Source organism: Hirundo rustica, chromosome 6 (assembly GCF_015227805.2).
Source record: "Hirundo rustica isolate bHirRus1 chromosome 6, bHirRus1.pri.v3, whole genome shotgun sequence".
NCBI lineage: Eukaryota > Metazoa > Chordata > Aves > Passeriformes > Hirundinidae > Hirundo > Hirundo rustica.
The window spans coordinates 5,644,564-5,665,770 of NC_053455.1; the positions used below are offsets into that span (position 1 = coordinate 5,644,564).

Below are 21,207 nucleotides of genomic sequence, written 5' to 3' on the forward strand. Positions count from 1 at the left end.
GAAGGGAGCTGCAGACAACTGCAGATAGCTTATCAGCAGTGTTTAAAACCCCCCAAATTTTCATCTGAATTGAGCTCTTCTCGTCTGAATCTGACAGAGTTGTGCTTCCTGCCTGAAAGCTGTGCCCTGTTGCCATGATGAGCTGTAGTCTCTGCGTGGCACATGGGCTGTCTGTGAGACCTGTTTATTTACTAGCTGAAGACAAGACCCATTGTGTGGGTTTTTTTGCCAAATAAGGTTTTGAGAGCATTCTGAAGTTGTCTCCTCACAAGGTAAGGACAGCAAAATCCCCATCGGTGGGACTTAACAGAGTTTGGACAGGATTGAGAGTGATTGGTGTCATCTTCTCCCAACTCCTTCTTGTATTTGGCAGTCAGGGAAGAGATGGTCCCAAAAAACACAGGCAGCAGCTGCTGCAAGTACTTGAATAAGGATTCACGGATTCCCGAGGCTGAGGTGTGAAAAGGAAAAGACTGATTTTTATCCCTAATTCCCTACTGAGCTCTTAAGCTCCTTTATTCTGAGGCTTTCAGAAGCGCTTGATGTCCCTGGAGTCGTGCTTCTCTTTCCTCGGCTTTTGGTCCCTCTCCTGTAACATGGGAATAAATGGCTTTAGCTGGGTTCTTGTGACTCTTTTGGATCACAGAGGTCATGGTTGCTGCAGACTCCAGGAAGAACCTTCCTTCTAGGCTGTGTCTATGAGTTCATCAGCCCAGAAAATAAAGCAAATCCTTGATGAGCTCTTGGCTATGTAGCAGAAACCACTGTGACTTGTTCAATGTACTGGAGGTTATGAAATAAACAGGTTTGACAGCTGCTCCCCTCAAATTGGGCTGTTCTTGTCTCAGTTCAAGAATCACTGCTTGAGAATATCAAATTGTCTAATCCAAGCTAAGCAAGAAGCCCAGGAATGTTTCTAGAAGCATCTTTGATTTAAAAAAAAACTAGATGTCATTCTGTAAGCTTGCTCATGTGTGTATTTTTTATTTTTTTAATATTTCCTCCCCATAAATCAAATTATTCCACTTCTGTAAGTAAATTTCCCTCTGACATTGAAATTGAGGAACAAGTGAAAACACATCATTTTTGCTGATTCTTTCCACTCCTCTTGTCTGTGGTTCAGGTCTTGGCTATGTATTGAGGACTTTTTAATCGAAACTGATTCTTCCCTAGTAGAGAGGATAATTTTTATTGCTTTATATAACAGAAACATCTTGGTTATAAAAGCTGAAGAAAGAGGGGCTTAGAAATTCTAAGTATTTGATACTGTTTAATGAGTGTATCTACTAAAAATAGGCTTTGTAAAGAAGAGTACTAACTCATTCTGTAATACTCCTAGTCAACAGCAAAAGCCATAAAGATTTTTTTTTTTTTTTACTGAAATGATTAATGACTGTATATCTAAAGTCCTGCACATTTTTGTAATGCTCAGCAGAATCTAAAATTTTGAGAGGATGTCTTGTGTTCCTGCTCGTGAAAACAGCTGCTCCTTTAATCTGTTTTGTTTGCTCCCTTGCCAGCCAAGGTAAAAAAGTGAGCAGCACCATCAAGTTATGCTAATGTTGTGAGCCATTTTCATCCCTCCGTGTCCCAGAGGGTTGATTCCTTATCTGCCATCATCCCTGCATGAAGTGGATGTGTGCCTGTGTGAGGAATGCAGGATTGGGCACAAATCTTGTACCCTTTGAAGACACTCTGTCCAAAACAAACATTTAGTTCCCAGTAAGCGTAATTTTGGTGATAAATATCTTAACAGCTTTCTGGGGAGGAACCTCTGCTTGTTTTCTGCAGTGTACCAAAAGCATTTTTAGTACGATCCTGAAGTCCTTGAACATGAGGGCCTGTAGTGCTGTTTGTGCATTAATGGTGCCAGACCATGTTGATGCTTTGTTGTTTGCCTCCCCAAAAAAATGTGGTGTTCTAGACTGCTCAGAGACTGGGCCTTTTGTTTAATGTTTCATGAGGATGAAAGAGAAGAACAACAGATAAAACCCTTGTCCATGAAATGAAAATGAGCATTCTAATGTTTATTGGTGTCAAAGACCAGGAGACTTTATTGTTCTTGGCTGGCATTACTGATTGTCCCTGTTGTACGTCCGTGTGTAAGTCCTTGGGCATTTTCTATTGATATCTTCATCCTGATTACGTGTTCTCAAGACACAAACTCAAATCCAAAAGGAAGTGAAATGTTTTAGTCAGTGTGTGGAGTAGAAAACAGATTGCAGAGGGTGTGCAACCTCTGTGAAGAGGACAGCAACATCACACCCTGTCTGTTTAGATTTCATGTGAAGCTGTTGTCTTCAGACAAACTCAGTGTTGAACAAATGTATGGATGTGATTTTTTTAAAATATGAATACTTGTCATCATTAGTTTACATGTTTAGCATATCTGCATACATAATACACATGCAAATGAAAAATTGCTTATTGAAGGCTCCTAATTTAAGAAAACACAGAGCCATCTGTTTTGGCCCTGATTTGAAGGTGAGCTAAGCAGGTGCTTTGCTCATTTGGGGAAAACCACACATAATGCGTTGGCCAATGAGAGATGTACAGAATGATGTCCTGCTTTCAGGCAACTTCCTTGCAGTAGGGCCAGTGGGGAAGAGCTGGACTTGGAAAGAAATGGAGGGATCTCCTGAGATGATGTGGTCTTGTGTGGCATGAGGAGCTCTCTAATACCAGTTAATAACAGTGGTGGTGGGGTGTCCCTCTGTGCTATTGGACAAGTTGGGTGCTTTTGATAAAGTCACAAAAATTGCTATGTATCTTTAATAACTAGATAACTAATTAATCCATATAAAAATAATGTATTTTTAAATTTTGGGGTGCAAGGTAAATTTTTTTTTTCAAGTCACATTTTGAAATCTTTATTTCAAGATGTGAAAGAATTCATTAAATCCCCCTTTTTAACAATCTGCCTTCCTGGTGATGACACATGCTCTGACATTAGTGGTCTGCAGCAAAACCAAAAGGAATTCCTTGGAGCAGGGTTGGGGAAATGGCTTTTTTTGGATGGAAATGTGTGACCCAACATCTCCATCGATGGTGGAGTGGCTGCTGTTTGTGGAGGCAAGGGTGAGAGATCCGTTTGGAAGGAAACTTGGGATCTGTGTGTATTAAATCTGTCTGGAGTTGGGAGAGGAGGCAGGACGTGGACAGAATCCAGCTCTGCCCTTGGCTTGTCCCATACAACCCCCTTTGAATTCAGAAGGAATTATCTCCAAATAAATATAAGGGTGGATGTGCATGAGTGAGTGAGAATGCGATCACCTGATGTGGGATTCCCATAGTGAGGTGTTGACTCATCTTTTTATGTATGGAAAGCTATTTTGCAGCCTTAGAAACAGTGGTTTCGCTTGGGGAAGGCAGTGGAGCACTTGTGTGAAGTGCTTTTCCAAGGAGGGATTTTTTTTTTTCCATAGTCAAGTCCTGTGCAAACTTGAAATGTCTTTGATTTAGGGCAGGGGGAGTGAAGTAGTTTCAGGTGCTACTGTCTGTGAATAATATCCTGCACATGGAGCCCCTGTTCTCTTGGTCCTTAGGCAACACCGGGATAAAACCAACACAAACACCTGCACTTGGATCCACCTGCTGAGTTCTGTCGCTTTACATTCCCAATTCTGTAACTTAGGAAGGAGGAGGCAGGGGCTTTTCTGTGCTTTGGCTGCTGTGTGGAGGGAGGCACAAACAGCACGAGCTGCCAGAATGAAGGAGGCAGTGAAGCCATCCTTATGTCAGGCTCCTGCTTGCACAGACAGGTTGGGGGAGGAAGGAGAAAACCCCTTCCCTGCCTTGCCTGCTCTCTTGCATTTACTGCTGCTTCTCCTGTAGTGGGGACATAAATTGCTGTCATTAGGTACATTATATTAATTTCTCATTATTTTATCGGTCCGTGTTCCAGCAACTTGTAAATTCCAGGCTTAGTGTGCTAATGGAAGTTTGAGCTTTCCCTACCCAGAAAATTTGTACTTATAAATAACTTTGTTTTCTAACTGAAGGAATTGTGGAGCAGGAAAATGCCTGAGTGAATTCAAGGTTTTCTCTGTAACATTGGCAGCTGCTGTTCAAGGTGCAGGCTGAAGCTGTAGTTCTCCATGTGTTAACAAAAACAACAAAAAAATTGCCTTTATTTTTTTTTTTTTTTAAATTGTGAGATACAATTGTGTTTGTTTTGCACTTTCTAATCTAGAAAACAGAAGCTGGGTAAAACTGGTTGGCTCTCCTCATCTCTGCCTCTGTAAGGACTGGAACCAGTTTAGTTGGGGATAGGTCAGCAGTGTGAAAGTTTTGTTTAAGATCTTTCTCAACCATGTCAGTGTTGTTTCTCTTAACTTGTTTAGCTTTTGTGCTTGGTTTGTGAAGGTAAAACATGGCTTAGCCCTTAATGTACAACTGTTTTGGCTTCAATATAGCAAAGCTATAAATAGGCTCCCCTTTGCCTCCCCAGCATTAGGAAATGACTGCAGCAGGTGTTGTCCTCTGCTAGAAATTTGCCCATTATTACTACCCAAGTACTTTTTTCTTAAAATCAGCTTTTTTTTTTTGTTACGTGTTCTTCCTTTATTAAATGCTAACTGACTGGTCAGCAAGTATCTCGTTAAAATCTGAAGTCTTCATTAGGTCAAAAGAAGTAAAAGCAGAAAGGTATTTTTGGCTTATTTCTGCGCAGCCTCTGCGTAAAGTTTATTTTATATGCAATTTAAAAAGTATTACCAGAAGGTACAGGAGAGCTGTGTAAAGCTGGTTGCTGCCTGAAACGGTTTTGACTCTTCTAGCTTTGCTGGGCTGGAGTTTAGCTCAGGTTTGTTGTGGCAGTTCCTCTGTGACAGGACTGACAGATGCTTGGAAGTCTGCAGGCAAGATTTGTGTCCGTGCTTGGACTGAATTCTCCTTGCGCTGCAGCATCAAGGAAATAAACAGGGGGTTTTGTGCAGCGAGGTGGTGCTTAGGGTAAATAAGGATATTGCAGTCTGCTGCACGTGAACTGGGTTTGGTGGTGTCAGTAAACAAGCTTCCCCTTGATGCAGACCCCATGATTTTGTTTGGGTTGATGTTTGGTGCCGGCGAAGGGCCGGAGCTGTTTGGGCAGGGAGGATCAATGTGTTGGTGGTGCTGAGCCTGTTCTGTTTGGTGGGTGCTGCAGGAGGAGCGAAATCCAGGGGAGATGGGCTGCGCAAACAGCAGAGAAGGGGGACAGTCCTGTGTTTGGGTTCCTGTGTGACACCTGTGTGCCTTTGCACCCCTTCCTTTCTCCCACAGATGCGAGAGCTGTGTGGAGCTGCTGTTTGTGAGAGGGGCTGGGAACTGCCACGAGTGTGACACCCCCCTGAGGAAGAGTAACTTCAGGGTGCAGCTCTTTGAGGATCCTGCTGTCGACAAGGAAGTGGAAATCCGGAAGAAAGTGCTGAAAATGTGAGTGTCCCCATTTAAAAGAACAGAAAGTGGATGCATTGCATGGATCAAAATTTAAAAAAAATTGACTTATCCAGTAGTACAGAGGAAATTTTTCTTTTTTTTTTTAAAGTGGCATACCATAAAACTTCATTTATCACGGAGGGATTTCAGAGATTCCGATTTTGTCCAACAATTGAGAGCTGAATTCTCAATTTAGCCTTGAGGGATTCCTGCTTAGCATTAGAAAATGTTGGGTGTTTTTATGTGGCCTTCTTTGGCAAAGACTTGGCTCCAAAATGGAGATGATTAGATATTGAGGGGGTGAACGTGGCAGTAGAGCAAGAAACAGGACCTTGATTGTTTTGTTCCCTGGGGACCTCTTCTGAGAGTTGAAGGCCAGTTCCCTTCAAAATCAAAACGGGCGAAAGAGAGTTCACATTGTTTTTTGCTTCACACAGCAATTGTTAGTGGAAATGGTTCCTTACGAGCCTGGTGTTACCAGTCTGTCATGCAGATTTGAAAGCTCTTGAAATTGAGATAGATGGGGTCTAAAATTGCATCTCGCTCCCTGTGGCCAGTAAACAGCATTTTATAAGGAAAATAAGTGAGCCACGTGGTGTTTTGAGAGAAGAAAATCTGATAAATGTAACAACCCAGAGAGCTGTGTGTGCCTAAGTGAATTTACAGGTAAATTATAAGCTTGTCAGCCTTTATGCAAAACTCGGTACAATAGTAAATGAATCCTAGGATGTTGCTGAGATGTGGGGAAACTGGTCCACTGAATACCAAGATGCTGATATGAAAAGCAGTAATAATTTTGATGCTGGATTTTAAAGTCTGCTGAAGTTAACAGAAGTCAAAGTGGAATAGGTCAATGGAGTTCACTAAACGTGGAATAAAGTTGAGTTAGAAGGGAGAAGGTTGGAAAATACTTGACCCGCTTGGGTTTGCCTGATTAGTTTTAGGAGGTGGAAAGAATACCCTCAAATTGAAATATGGCTTCAGGTCTTGGGATTTTTATATTCCTGGGTGTCATGGTCCACAGATCAGGCAGAATCTCAGTTTTCTGTTTTCTTGGGAAGAAAGTCTGTGTGTGTTGACCTTCAAAAGCTGTTCTAAGCCAGTTGTCCCTTCATCTTTTTACTTTCTCCAGCTCTGAAGAGGTGAATATGAGTGCTGGAATGGTCTATTGACATGAGATAATTGTATAACATTTTCAGTTTGCAGCTGACATAGGCTTTCTGTTGTTGGCACAAAGCCAAACTCCCTTTTCTCGAAAAGCTTTTTTTTTTTCCTGTGGGTGTTACTGTTGCCTCTGCCTTTGTTAAGAGGCTGGCTGGGAGTTACTCTATCTTGGCCTCTGTGCCCATGTTTACCTGTAACCCTGGAAAAGGAATTGATAAACAACAGGCAAAGATAGCGCTGGTTTCTTCCAGGCTGCCTCCTTTGCTTTGGAACAGGTACTTCTGTCTCCCATTAAAGATTCTGGGCAGTTTGGGAGTCACAAAGCACACAGTAGATAAAACTAGATCAATGCCTAACCAGCTTGCAGCAAAAGCCGCGTTGAATGGAGATTGCATCCTTCTGTGTTTTTATAAATGCTTTTCTCTTCTCTCAAAGATACAATAAAAGAGAGGAAGACTTTCCCACCCTAGATGAATATAATGATTTCTTGGAAGAAATAGAAGAAATTGGTAAGTCTTAATGCTTGCACTTTCGATGTGCTGTGCTTATGAGACCACAGGCTTTTATCTTCTGACTCAGCTGCCTATGAGAGTGTCTAAGTTCAGTTTCTGTAATATGATTTATCATAGTATCAGATTTTTATTTAATTACTTTTTTTCTGGATTTTAATCATATTTGCTGAACTGTAGGACATGGTTAAGTAAAACATTTTGTCTGCCAGAGGGGAAAAAAACCAAAACACAATCCAACGAGGAAGCAAGCTGGAAAGGAAAGGCTTGCAGGGGACTGTCAGTGCTGCACTGGCAAGGATTAAACAAAGAGAGGAGAAATTGAAATTTTCATTATATGCCTCCATTAGCTTTATCTACCATGACAGAAGCCATATGGTGTCTTTCATCATTTTTGCTTCTGCAAGTACAGTAGTTGAATCTGCTTTGAAGCTGATGACCTTACATACCACTGTGGTAGCATTTTATGTTGCTGTGCAGAAGGAGAAGGTTTAGGAACAGACGCTGATTTCTTTCTCTTTGGATTAGCTGAAGCAGAACTTTGCCCTTTGGGGAAGGGACAATGTTATCAACAGAGTTTATTTTCTTCTTAGTTAGGGTGACTTGTGATTTATGGTGGAGTGATGGGTTTTGCTTAGAAAAACAAGGATGTGTTCAAAGGATTGACTCCTAAATGGTTTGTTCTTGGTTTTTATGAGCTTCTGAGGCTTTTCTTTTTTTTGACCTGGAGGAAGAAGAGGTGACTTAGAGCATGCCAGAGGGGCAGTGAATGTGATTTGAAGGAAACCACAGAGATGACACTTTTCCTTCATTTTTCTCAAAGGAGCCCTTGCTCCTTTTTTGCACTGTGGTGTTTTGTAGAAATGAATCCAATACATTTACTGCTGTGAGCAATGTATCATGTTTTTGCTGGCATCAGAAGGCTAAGGCTGGGAAGCCAAATCGTGTGGCTGGGAAACACCAGTCACACTCACATGGCTCCAAATATCTGGAGGAGATGATGTGGGTGTAGCTTTGTTTGTGTATTTTTTGGAATGGTATGGGGGAAGGATGGAATGAATAGAAAGAATGGCCAGAGGATCCTGGAAGAATCTGTGTGCTTATGGAAAGCAAAACTGCTTTTTTTCATGTAGCATTAAATACAATTTCCCACTTTAGTGCTGTTGCAGGGCTTTTCAACAGCTGTAACAAGGGAGTTGAAGTTTTGCCTGAAATTGTCTGAACCTCATGAATTTGTGCAGGATGTTGTGATTCTACAGCTCTTGGGATTAGATGGTTACATTGCAAACGGTTCCAAATCCTGTACTGGGAACTTGGTTTAGAAGCAGCAGAAACCCAGCTGGTCTTGGTAACCTTATAAAAAAATGGAATTGGCCAGTCATTGTTTTGGCCCTGCAAATGCATAGTGAAGAAGCTTGGTAGAGGTTTTAGGAATTAGGAGTTAGTTACCTGAGAGGGACACCTGAAATACTAAAAGGAGTTGGAAGTCCATCTGCATCCTAGTTTGTTCATGTAGCAGCCAGGGTGCTGAGAGGAAAGAAGGGGTGCAGTCAGAAGACTCCTAATTTTCACTGTCAGTGAGTTCATTTATGATATCCCAACTCCAGACAGATCCCAGGGGACAGGTTAGATTCAACAACACCACTTTAGGCAAGTTGAAGCCCTGTTTGCTCTTCCTGGTGACACAGGCCATTGCACATTTGTCTCCAAGCCCATCCCTGCTGTGGTCCTGGGCAGAATTCCCCACCTAGCAGTTGTCTGGTGTGACATTTTCCAGTGCATGTTGTGTGACTGAACGGTGTTAAAAGTCATTGACTCTGTCTGATAATTCCACGCTCCACTGCTGAGAGCAGTTCTTTCATTTTTGTGTGTGTCTGAAATCCCTGCTTGCTTGCTCATGTGCAAAACTGGGCTGCAAGATGGAAAAGAAAGGATGTGCAGGGCAGCTTTGCATTGTGGAGCCAACATTCAGCAGGCTGGCAGTGGCTGGTGCTGGTTGGGAAGGTGAGGAGCCAGGGAACTGGATTTCCCCTCTCTCCCCATGCCCCAAACTTCCAGTTTTTCTGTGAGAGGGACGAAGTGAAGCTTTACCTATTTTTTATTCCTCTTTGCTGGAAGGTTTTGTTTCTGGAGTTGTTGTGGGGGCTTAAATGAAGTAGTTGCTTAGCACAGTTAAAATGTAAACATCTTGTATAGGTGTATTTCATGTGACCCTGATTCTCATAGGTTTTCTAAATACTCCAGGTAGGTCAGCTCCAAAACTAGCAATGGAATGAGACACAGCAGTTGCTGCCCTCACTTGAAACACATTTTTCCCCTTCATATCAGCTGTTTTATACCTACAGACTTTTTCTGTTGAAACAGAAGAGTTGGGTGGTGCAGCAGCAGCGTGTGTGTGTGTGTGGGAAGGTCAAACAAACATTAGGGTAGTCACCTTTTAAGATTTCTATTATAAAAAACAGGTTTTTGAAGTGGTTTAGAGTGTAGCCACTGAATAATGCTTTGGGCTAAAATGTGTTAAACAAGGCTTTAAATAAAAACCACATTTTAAAGCGAGTTTTCCCCCGAAAGAAAAATCGGCTGGACAATTTGAGAACATTGTAAACACAGTTTGTTGTCATTAGCGCTAGGAATAAAAAATAAAGTGAAAGGGTTAAAACCTGCCTTTGGGAAAGGTGTGGACAACATGTACTGAGTGAGTCAGGTCTGTGCCCATGAGATGAGAGGGACCTAGTTAAAGTCCCTTTGAGTGTGGCCGCGAGTTTCGCTCTCTGGACACAACGTGAATTTCACTTGCTCTTTCTACAAAGTTTTCTTTCTCCCAAGTGTTTCTTCTTCCCCTGAGTATCTCTGTAGCCATTTTCCTGGCACCTTGTCCTGGTACCTGAGTGAGGCCCCCGGGCATCACCGCAATAACAATTGTTAGCTGGGAGTTGCTGCTTTTTGAAAACATTCACTGCATTCAGCTTGGAAGGAGGCTGCTGTTATTTGTGTATTCCTGTATCTCCCTGATCCTCCAGGACTTGATGCAACACTGGCTGGTTGCCTCTTGTCTTGCTCAGAGCACTTATCTGACAAGTGATCCTTGGATGGAAGGGGTTTTGCTATCTGTGATCACTTGTGGCTTGTGCTGTTTATTGTTTTGTGGTTTGGTTTTTTCCCCTTTCTGCCTGTGTGTCCTCACACAGGCAATAACCCAACTGCAAATTAGGCAGCTTTATCACTGTTTCTGTCATCTCACCTGAACAAAGATTTCACACTGTTCCAGCCAAAACAGTCTTTCTTAGACTGATGGGGTTGAGTGATTTCAATAATTTGTTACTATTCAGTTTTTCTAGAAAAAATATTGACTCAATAGAAGACCACTGAGGATAAACAGAAACAGTTATTAATAACCAGCTAGACTTTTCTGGCTTAACTCTGGGTTTTCTTTTGTTTCTGATAATTTTTTTATTAAATTCTCGTCCATATCTTTTACCCTTGACTCCTCTCCTCCCCCTTTTAAAAGTAAAGGGATCAGGCATCAAAATCCCCAAGGGAAGGTGCCACAGTAGCCTGGGACATCCAAGGCAGACTGAGGATGAAATTATCACCTTCTGTAGCACTCTGCCATTCCCAGCCTGGGGTTTTATGAAGATAATTGGAGTTGTTTGTAGTAGAATGGGAGGAATATTGTTTACAACGAACTAATGCTAATAATTTTTAGTCTTAGTCTAAAACTGGGAGATTTTTAGGGACTTAGTCCTGCAGTGCGGTGATATTCATTCATAATGCTATGTCTCTGGACAAATTCTTGTGCTATTTAATTAAATTTTTTGTCTCATTTTCTTTTTTATAACTAGGAAAATATTTTTCCATTTGTTGCGGAACTACATAATGAACGTTGTTGTTTTGAAAAGCAGAGAAAGTCTTTCTGTAGAGGCTGAATTTTAGGAGTTGGGAGTTTCACCTAAATAGAATGAAATGTTTCACAAAAACACAATAGTCTTCCTGTTATACTTAACAGATGTCTCAAGGCAAGTCATTTTATAAACCAACCAATGTGAGATGGATAAGTAGATAAATAATTGTTGCATACAAAACAGCTTCTGTTTCTTTTCCCTGAAGGGCTTCAGGCCTCTTATATCGGCTTATGCTATATTTCAACATGGACAAAAATAAGTCTGTCTTCTCTTTGAAACCTTTTCAAACCAGCCATCTGCTTTGCCACTCATATTCAGATCTATACCAATATTTTTTCAGAGTAGGTGTAGCATGTGAGTTGGGATTTTTAACTCTTTCTAGTTCTTCTAGTTCAATTTTTTTTTTTAAGTTAAGTACATTTAAAATAAATTTCTGGCAAAAGCCAAAGCAGGCCAAATCAAAAAAGTGCTGCATAGTCCTAGCTGTGTTAAAGTTAATATGTTGAATATTTGCAACTGTGTTCTTTGGTTTTATAGCTGTTGGGTTTTATATGCCAAGTAACTTGTGGAGGGGACAAGGGACAAGAGAGGGAAATAATATCTTAATTATTTTTTGTGCCCTAGTGCCCCTTGCAAAACAGACTTGTCAGCTGTAATTGTGAGGGTACAATGGCAAGAATTTGTGTTCTATAAATATTGATGAAAAGACGTTTGCAGCTCATGAAAAATTTATTAGAAAATATGTTGAAAGATGTTTTGGCTTGGCTGGCTGGCCACTGGTGACCACGCAGTGTCAAAGAGCAGCTTGTTTTGCTGGTAGGTGTTTATTGTAGAGGGAAGATGCTGTTTTTATGTACTTAAGGACAGCTGTTGACACTGAAGTTGATGTAGACAGATCCAGTGTTACACTTTCCACTGTTTTTCTTTTTTTTTAACACATTTTCTAGTCTTGCAACAAAATGCCTTAAGTGTTCCCACTCTTGGCATGTGCAGGAGTAAGTGTTGCGGAGGAGATGCTTGGGACCAGGACAGCGTTCGTCATGGATGGTTATATATCAGTATTCTCTGGGACAAATTTGCTCTGGCTTTGAGGGTGCTGGAAGTTTGAATCTCTGATTGCTGGTGCCCTGTGATGTCCTTGGGTGCCAAAGCAGAGGAGGATGGACGGAGCAGAGCCAGCATGGTGTGAGCAGATCTGACTGCTGACAGGGTTTTAGCTGTGGTTTGGTTCCAGCCACAGCAGGAGGACAAGGGGGGGATAAACACTTTCACCATGAGCAGAACAGCGAGCTTTTAGGGTGTGCAAGTGGCTGCTGGAAATTTCCCAAGCATTCATGCAGAGATAGATTCTTTAGACAGAAATGTTACTTCCTATGAACACACCCATTTTTGTAAGCCATTCTCAGTAAAGGTAGGCATCTGCATGTGTTTAAAACATTCCTGCTTTTCTCCAGTATGGGTTTTAAATCTTAAGCTTTTTAATTTACAGACCAAATTGGTTGAACCTACTACAGGTAACTGAGAAAGGAGCAAAAAAACCAAACCCTGAAGGTTTCAAGCAGCGATAATTGCAAAACAGAGATCATCAGCTTATTGCTGGATTTATTTTTAGAGAAATATTCAGGATGTTCAGGAGCCTGAAGGCAATTTGGCATCTCCTCATGCACCTGAAGGTGGCATCTGGGCATCCTGCTAGCCCAGCATGGCTCATATGCTATTTCTTTCTCGTGTCGTCATTGAGGAGTTTAGAGAGCTGCTGTGTGGATTTAAGTTGTAGGAAGTGCTGACATTCCCATGCAGCTGCTGTCATTGCAGAGCCCTGGGCTGATTGTGTGCCAGCATTTTCATATGACACCTCTTCTCTGCCCTGATACTCAAATATTAAAACTTCTTGTCAGTGGGCAACTGTAGGCTGGAAATTTGGTGGTCAGATTGCCGTTAAAATGCTAAAGATTTAGACTAAAATAATGTTTTACTAAGGAGAGGTTGCTACAAGCAAAAAAGCGTGTGTTTGTATTTGTCACAATGTGAAATAGGAAAATGTCATGCCTTTTGGAGAGGAAAAAAGTCCCAGAACATTTGGGATGGGTAGCTTGCTTCCCAAAACCGAGGAGCTGAACTTTGAATGGCTTGTTTGGGTTATGACAGTGCCTAGAAGTTCCAGCTGGGATGAGATCAAGACCACAGGGAGAAATGCTGCCTGAAGCTGTAGTGTGGAGATACAGCAGGTGGTGTGGAGGAGAAAGGAACCTTTATTCCCCTTCTCCTGGGTCTTGCCAGTGGGAGACCTCCAGTACAGAGGCCCAGTGGTCTGCCCAGGAACAGCAGCAGAGTTCCAAAATTCAGCTCAGGTGTTGATTCTGAAATTCTTAAAGCACAAACTCAGCCATCTTAGATCTTCTCTCTGAACTTGAGGATGCTGGGGTGGGGCTGGAAGAGTTCAGCTGATTCAGGAGCCAGACTGAATTGAAGTGTCATTCATCTTGATACTGCTTATTTTTTGGAAAAAGGGAAAAATAAATACAGCCTGGGTTTTTTTTTTTTTTTAAGGTTAGGAAGTTCTTGAACTGGATCTTGCTGAGCCCTGCTTTGTTGCAGTTTGAGGAAATTGAGTATTTTTAATAAGAGTGAGATGTTGTGGTGGTTTGGTACTCCTGGAAGGAGAGTATTCCTATTCCCATCTTTACCCTTTTCTTGCCTCCCTGGTACCCTCTCTGGCACTTGCCTGACCCCTGTGTTGAGCCAGTTCAGGTTACTGGAGGATTTCTGCTGACACTCCAGAGCATCCAAGGGAGTTCTGGAATCAGAGCAGGGAAAAGAATGAGGCCTGTGCTTGGGGAGAGGGGCATAACAGCAGGAATGCCTCTCTTGGCAGTAGGGAGCTGGGCTTGGAGATCTCAGCTGCATCCCACAGCTCTACCATTTTGGACCTTCCTGTTTCTCCTTATCTCCAGTTGCTCCTGGCATTGATTTCTTGATGTGTTTCCTTCACTGCTCTCACCTGATTTGCCAGTCTGGGCTACTTTTGGTTTGGTTTGCCCAGAACTCTCCTAACTGCTCACTTCTGCCATCTTACCTCTAGGGAGGTTGACAGAAGGGAAATGATGTTCTCCAAACTGGGATGTGTGTTACCTGATCAGTAACAACAGACTTCGTGCTGCTTCCTTCTGCTCCTCTAGCAGCCTCCCTGCTACGAATGACTTGGCAGTGGTGCCTGTGCCCAGGGTTAGCTTGGCCCTGGTTGCCTAAAAGCCTGGGAGGAGAGAACGGAACCAAAACCTCCCAAGTGCCACGCTGGTGTTTCCACAAGAAGCTCCTTCCCCTGCGCAGGGTGTGACGTAGCTCAGCCACAGCACGGTTGTTTCTTGGGAAGGATTTCTCAATGGCAGCACGGGTTTCTCTGCTGCTCGTTCGTGTAGGCACGTGGCAGAGCTCTTGCAGGCTTTGAGTGCTGTGTGCTGGCCCTGTTCAGTAGCTTTAGGGCCATGGGCATGAGCCCAGCATCCGCTCTGGACTCCCCAGTGACAAGGGCGTTCAGCTGGAATTCACTTGACCCACGAGTGAACCAGTGACCTAGAGGTGAAGGGCTCAGACACTGTATCGAATTACAAATCATCCGAACCATCTACAATATAGAAACTGTTCAATTTCTTGAGATGTTGTCAGTGCCATGTGTAGATAATTGGGAATGTTGTGCTAAACTATGGAGCTTGCTGGCTGACCCTGCTTGCTCATAATTACATGAGATATATCTGTCACCATTGAGAGACATCAAAAGAATGTCAGCTGACCTATTAATCTGCAAGCATCTGCAGATGCCTCATAATAAAGATAATTGTACCTTGGTGTCTTTTAACTTATCAAGCAATGTGATTTTTTTTTGTGTACCTGAGAATTCAGTCACTGTAGTCTTTGTGCATTAGATATTCCCTGTGAAATGGAATGACTTAATTTCTAACCTTGTCTTCATATGCCTGTGTTTGGTCTAATCTAATTTTACAGGAATCACCATGTTCTTAGCTATAACTGCTACTTGAAAAGGTCAATGTTTTATGAGTAGTATGATGATTATTTATGTGTATCATTACCAGTGTCACAAAATGGGATGCGAGATTCAAATTTTAATCTCCTACAGATGTGTAAACCTACAGAAACTCTGCTGGCTTTCATTGAAGTGCAATGACTTAGCAGATTGTCTCTGTCTTTATAGGGCATGTTTAAATAAGTTCTGTTACTGCAATGTTTATATTTGGCTAGAAGGGATAGAGAGCATAAGAATAGTGTTTCAGTGTTTCTTTGTCATAGTCGTGCATGCTGACCTAATACTTTTGCTTTCTGTCTTTATGATATTTTTGCAGTATTTAACTTGACCAACAATGTGGACTTGGAGAACACCAAAAAGAAAATGGAGCTGTATCAAAAGGATAACAAAGAAGTCATTCAGAAGAATAAGTTAAAACTGGTTAGTTAACTTCTCTCCCCTACAATTTTTATTCTTTTGTTAAAGAATTAAAGGATTTGTGGAGTACTTTCTTAAAACAAATCAAAGCTGAAAGCGCTATGCGGAGTTCTTTGTGTTTAAATATTGAGGTTAATAGTTGAAATGTAGTCGTGCTTTATTTTGGGAAGGGCTTGAGAAGAGGGGCAGGCAGTAGAGGCTGTGTCTAATACATCACCACGGCATGTGTGCTGGCAGTGTCGTTGGACAATATCCAGGAGAGATGAAGTTCATTCCTACACCAGGACAATCGTTCCTTTCTCATCTGAAGGAAAAAAAGAATCCAGACTCAGACATTATGAAGCTCCCAGGAGAGAGTTGTAAAATTGAGGCAAAGCACAGGCCTGGTTTATGCAAAATTCAAAATGAAAGATGTTGAAACAAACATTAAAACTTTCGTTCAAGAGCTGATAACAGCAACATCAGGGATATTGTATATACGATCTGTATGCAAAACACAGGGTTCTTTGAAGATTCATTCATTAAATTATGGCTCACATATCATTTTGTTCTTTAAAAATAAACTTGCATGCATCTATGCCTGTAAGAAAAGTTTAATCTGTTAAATATTTTTTTAGCATAAAAATACACATTGTTATCAGTTCTTGAAGGAAAATGTCTGCCCAGAGTGTGACATAACAAGGGTCTGTGTTTATAATCCAGTTGCACTAAGGACTTGCTTTCATATCAGTAGGGGTGAAATCCTCACTCCCCTGAAGTCTGTGGCAAAACTCCGAGTTGATTTCTTAAGCTCTAGGATTTCACAGGAGGAGATTGGAATCTGAAAAATGTTTGTTTGAACCTCTTCCTTTTAAAGGCAAGGAAATTTCCCTAGGGGTCCATCTCTGATCTGTTATCCTGTCTCTGACACTGTGCAATATCCTCTGCTTCAGAGCTTGAAGAGACCTGCCAAAGCTTTGGCTGCATGTCTTATTTTACAATGGAGCTGCAACCCCTGGGGTCACAGTGAGAGCAGCTCTGCCTGCAGCCCACCTTCCCTTCAAGGAAGTGTCTCTGACAGCCTGAGCAGGGGCTGTGTGATGCTGTCAAGCAGCTCTGTAATACCCTGTACCCACTCAAGCCCCCAGGACTTCTGTTTGCTGTGCTCCACAGTCCTGCTGTGCTGGAGGCTGGCTGCTGGAAGCTGAGCAAGCCTGTGTGAATCCAGACTCCCTGAAGAGCTGGAAACATTTCTCTTTTTTTTTTTTTTCTTTTTTAACATTTGAAACATTCATAATATCTTTTTCAACAATTGAAGCATAATAGACTTTACACAGTGGTTATTTCAAAAACTGCATGATCTTGCCTATAAATTTACCCCTCTCCTAAAAGCTGAAGGGTTGCTTTTCCTCTCCAGCTCTTCTTAGGAAATTTTGGAATGTCTTTATTCCATGCATGGTAAAAGGTGTGCTACTTTCTTGCCTTAACTTCTTATGGCCAGCCATTGTCCCTACATTCATGACCTAAACTTTTCTGCCCACTGTAATAGGTTACTTTTGAAGAATATAGATCTTTTCTGTCCCTCTTGTTGGTTTTGTTATCCTTTGCCTGCTCCAGTTTGAATTTGGTTGGCAAAGCAGAAGGGGCCAGAATTGAATGCAGAGATCTTAATGCCTCTGGTGAAGGAACTGTTTTCCCTTCGCTGCTGGAAATACATTGATCCTAAGACTGTTCTTCTCTTGTAGTTTAGAAAAAAAAAGTGAAGATATTGGTCTTCCTGTAATTACAAGTTGCTTTTTATATATAGATATTTATATACACTTTTTATTTATAAGATCTTGCACTCTGAGTGGACTTCAGCTTTTCCTGTGTTTATCGCTTAAATATTTGCAACTCTCTAGTCATATGGTAACTTGTTGCTTCCTACTTTATCACTAGATGTTTAACTTCACTTGCTGCTTTGTGCAGTCTGGAAATAGTTGTGTCTGAATTCTGTGATGTGGATGTGCATGTTTTCTTGATTATCCTTTTCTAAATGTGGCAAAATGTGATTTTACTATCTATTTACTTCTTCATTTGTAGGCTTGAGTTTGCTCTCGGCTTCACTGTCATCATCTTTTCCTTCACATATTAGGACTGTGTATAGATTATCTTTAGTCTGGACACAACTCTTGCTGCCTGTTGAACTCATCTCTTCTCTTTTCCTGTGCTGTTTGGTCTTCCTTTCAAGAATTTGATCTGACACGTGATAATTCTTCCATTTTCCTGCAGTCTGCTCTGGTTTAAGTTTGTTTATCAGTTTACTTATTTCAGACTATAATTTTTCTGGGCTGTTTCTTCAGACTAGGTCTGTCAGCACTTCCCTACAGGTTTTCTTCTGTTTTAGTGTAAATTCCAGTCAGTCTTTAGAGATAAATGTAGAGAGGCTTGGAATGTCTCAGAAAGCACCCTGAGCTCTTAGTTAGTTCTGTTAACCGAACTAACTCAATCCTCTTTAATTCTCAGACATAACCTCAGTTAGAAGTTTGGGGGTTTTCTTGTTTGTTTTTTTCCTTTCATTAAATGCAAAGAGAGCCCAGTTCCAGGTGGTTGCTGGTTGGTGACCAGCTTTTTACCAGTGTCACTGCACCAGTTACAAAATGGGAGCAGGTTCTGTTGGCTCGGTGGCAGGTGATGAGATCTGTCCTGCATCCAGGAGTAACTGGGCCTCACTGGACCCACTGGCTTGATCTGTCTGGTAAAGGGATGGGGTTTTTTTGCCTATTCTGGCTTTTATTAGGTAGCTGTGCGTTATCCTATAATTTTGTGACTGGAACAAACTTCACTATGGTCTTGGCCACGATGATTCCAGAATTGCAGAGTGAGCTGAGTTGGAAAGGACCCACAAGGATTATTGAGTCCAGCTCCTGGCCCTGCACAGCACCACTCCCAAGAGTCATCCTGTGCCTGAGAGCATTGTCCAAACCCTCCTTGGGCTCTGCCAGCCTTGGTGCTGTGACCACTGCCCTGGGGAGCCTGTTCAGTGCCCAGCCACCCTCTGGGTGAAGAACCTTTTCCTAATATCCAACCTAAACCTCCCCTGACACGACATCACGCTCTTCCCTTGGGTCCTATCACTGGGCACCACAGAGGGGAGATCAGTGTCTTCCCCTATGATGTTTTGCTGAAGCTCCCTTCATCAATAAATCATCCATTTAGGTTTATAAAATTTTAATTATCTTGCCATTTTTACTACACCTCCCTTTGCTTTAGTATATTTGGTGGAGAAGATTTGGAACGTGTTTCCCGTATGTTTTTCCTTGTACCTTCTTGCAACCAAACTGACATTCTTTTGATCCACCTTCTTTATAAAACTGTTTAATCTTCTTACTTTCTTCTGCCTCTGAGCCCTCTTCTGTTTCTTTTTTTTTTAATTCGTGTGATTTTCAAATACAGATTGCTAATAGTTTGCACGCTAAAATAAGACTTGCCAAGAAATAGATCTGTAACAAAAACTTGTCATTTTGTACTCGTAATCTTTCTTTTCATCTCATGTCGCATGACTGCAATCCAGGTTATGGGAAATATTCCTTATTTTTTGAAAATGTGACATTTTGACAGTTAATGCTTAAATGCTTAGAGTTATAGGCTTCTCTGTAAATATTCACATGTTTGTAATTTCTCAATTTTCTTCTAGACCACTGATAAGCACAGTGTGCTTTGCTAAGGAGATGCAGCTGATGAGTGGGATGATCAGGAACAGTATTGTGGGATTGTTTTTGCTCGCCCTACTTAAATCATTGAGTTATAGGATGTGTGGGAGCTGAGAGGGGCTCACTTTAGAGTGAAAGTGTAGGGAAAACCCATTCCCTGACATTTAAGGAGTCAGATTTGGGCTCCAGCAAGCAGCAAGTTAAAAATCTTGACTTTACACTGGACAATAAGAAGGTAGGATACTCATCCATAATCACCTTAAGATTCTGCTTTAAAAGATAGAATTTGGCTGCTTTCCCTTTGCATGGCCTGCCTGGGGTCCCCTTGGGGGCTCTGGGGCTGCTGGGAGCTGATTTCTGATTTCCCTTTCAGACACGGGAGCAGGAAGAGCTGGAGGAGGCTCTGGAGGTGGAGCGGCAGGAAAGCGAACAAAGGCGGCTGTTCATACAGAAGGAAGAGCAGCTACAACAGATGATAAAAAGGAAGAATAAACAGGCACTTCTGGATGATCTGGTGAGTAACAAAACCAGAGGCTTTGAATGCTCAGTAGCATTGACATTCATCTCTGTCACTGCTGACTGCGTGGAATTAGCAGATCTGTCCCTGTTTCGTGTGTTCTGTGTTTCCGTTCTCTCACCTGTTATTTATTTCAATGCAAGCCACTCTGGTTTTGCTAGGCTGGGGCTGGGTGAGCAGTGCTTTTGGGATTTGTAGACTTAATTGGACTCTCCCACTGCTGGCTTTTTAAGCAGTTCTGAGGAGTGGCTGATAGTCTGGTGTGTGGAAGCAAAAAAGTCGTCAGGAGGTGCTTCTAGACTCAGCCACCTCTGCAGTGGAGATGGTGGAGAGCAGGGGACAGTAACCTCATGAGTTATCCAAGCATTGGTCAGCCCTTTCTCAGTCAGAACACCTAAATGGTTGGTGGTCCCTTTGCAAAAACTCCTACAACAAAAAGTTTTCTTGCCTTGAGTGTGTCATGCTCTCTCACTGCAACTTCTCCTGTACAAGCTGCTCCTTTTGAAGTGGATGAAGCTTGTGTAGCCAAACAGAGGAAAACTCAGACTACTTTTGGAAGTCGTGGTAATCTTGATTAATTTACTGATTCTGAAATGCAATAATGTGTGGGCATGGAGAAACTCACTCAGTGTGTTACTTACACAAGGTTCACATCTCAGTGTTTTCAATACAGGCGTGTGTACAGACATGCACGCACACACATTCACAGGGGTAACACCCATGAGGACGGTCTGTGTACACATAGTCTGTGTGTAACCTTGAGGGACATCAGAAGAAAGAAGTATGTATGCATACATACACGTGTTCAGCTGGGTCAGTGTGGTTTGAAGCTCCTTGGCATATCTAAATCATATTTTCTCTCTTACATCAATGCATCTCACGCTATTACTGCCTTGTAGTCTTAGTTTTAATTCAGGCGCTTTTCTGCTTTCCCTGGAAAAGCAGAGTTCCTTTTTGAGCCGCTGCAGAAGGCACTGACATGGACAAAGGATCCAAGTGAAATTTAGGAGTTTCAGGGCCTCCTGAAGAGATGCCTTTCTTCAAGTCAGGATTCCTGGCAACCTGTTATTGGTTTTCCTTTTGTAGACAAAAGCAGAGATGAGCAGAAAGGTTCTTTAAAAAAAATCAAGCCTGTATCTTACATCCAACATTCAATTTTCACTTTAAAGGTAAATGTGTTTACAGTCCACGCAATTAGGAATAGTGGATAAATTAATAAGAACTCCACTATGAATTTGAATTTAATTTCTCAGAATATGGGTTTTGAGTTTCTGACTTTTTAAAACCCTGTTCTAAAACACACTCCTAACTGACTAGAGAACAGTGGTGATGTGTGGTTGGTTTAATTATTTTTTTTTTTTTAAAAATAGCATTTGGTTTTACTAGAAACCTTCACCAGGTGGCTTGCAGAAAGAATAGCTATAAATAACCCTTAAAGCATGACTGAAATAAGTAGAGTTAAGTGTGATTGTGTATGTATTGCTATTAAAACATATCTTAATATTCTAAAAAAAACATAAAAGTGATTTTTAAAGGCTGAGGGAGGAAACTGGACAATTTCAAGTTA

At 41.7% G+C, this 21,207-nt stretch overlaps 1 protein-coding gene across 6 annotated transcripts in view; it reads left to right on the forward strand.

Moving 5' to 3' along the window:
- Positions 1–21,207, forward strand: part of MNAT1 (MNAT1 component of CDK activating kinase) — a 116,502-nt gene that overhangs the window by 28,815 nt on the left and 66,480 nt on the right. For all 6 annotated transcript variants that reach the window (XM_040067468.2, XM_040067472.2, XM_040067471.2 and 3 more), the window contains exons 2-5: positions 5,263–5,415; positions 7,018–7,091; positions 15,352–15,455; positions 19,497–19,637. In XM_040067468.2, the coding sequence (XP_039923402.1) occupies positions 5,263–5,415; positions 7,018–7,091; positions 15,352–15,455; positions 19,497–19,637 (472 nt within the window). The remainder of the gene's footprint in view (positions 1–5,262; positions 5,416–7,017; positions 7,092–15,351; positions 15,456–19,496; positions 19,638–21,207) is intronic.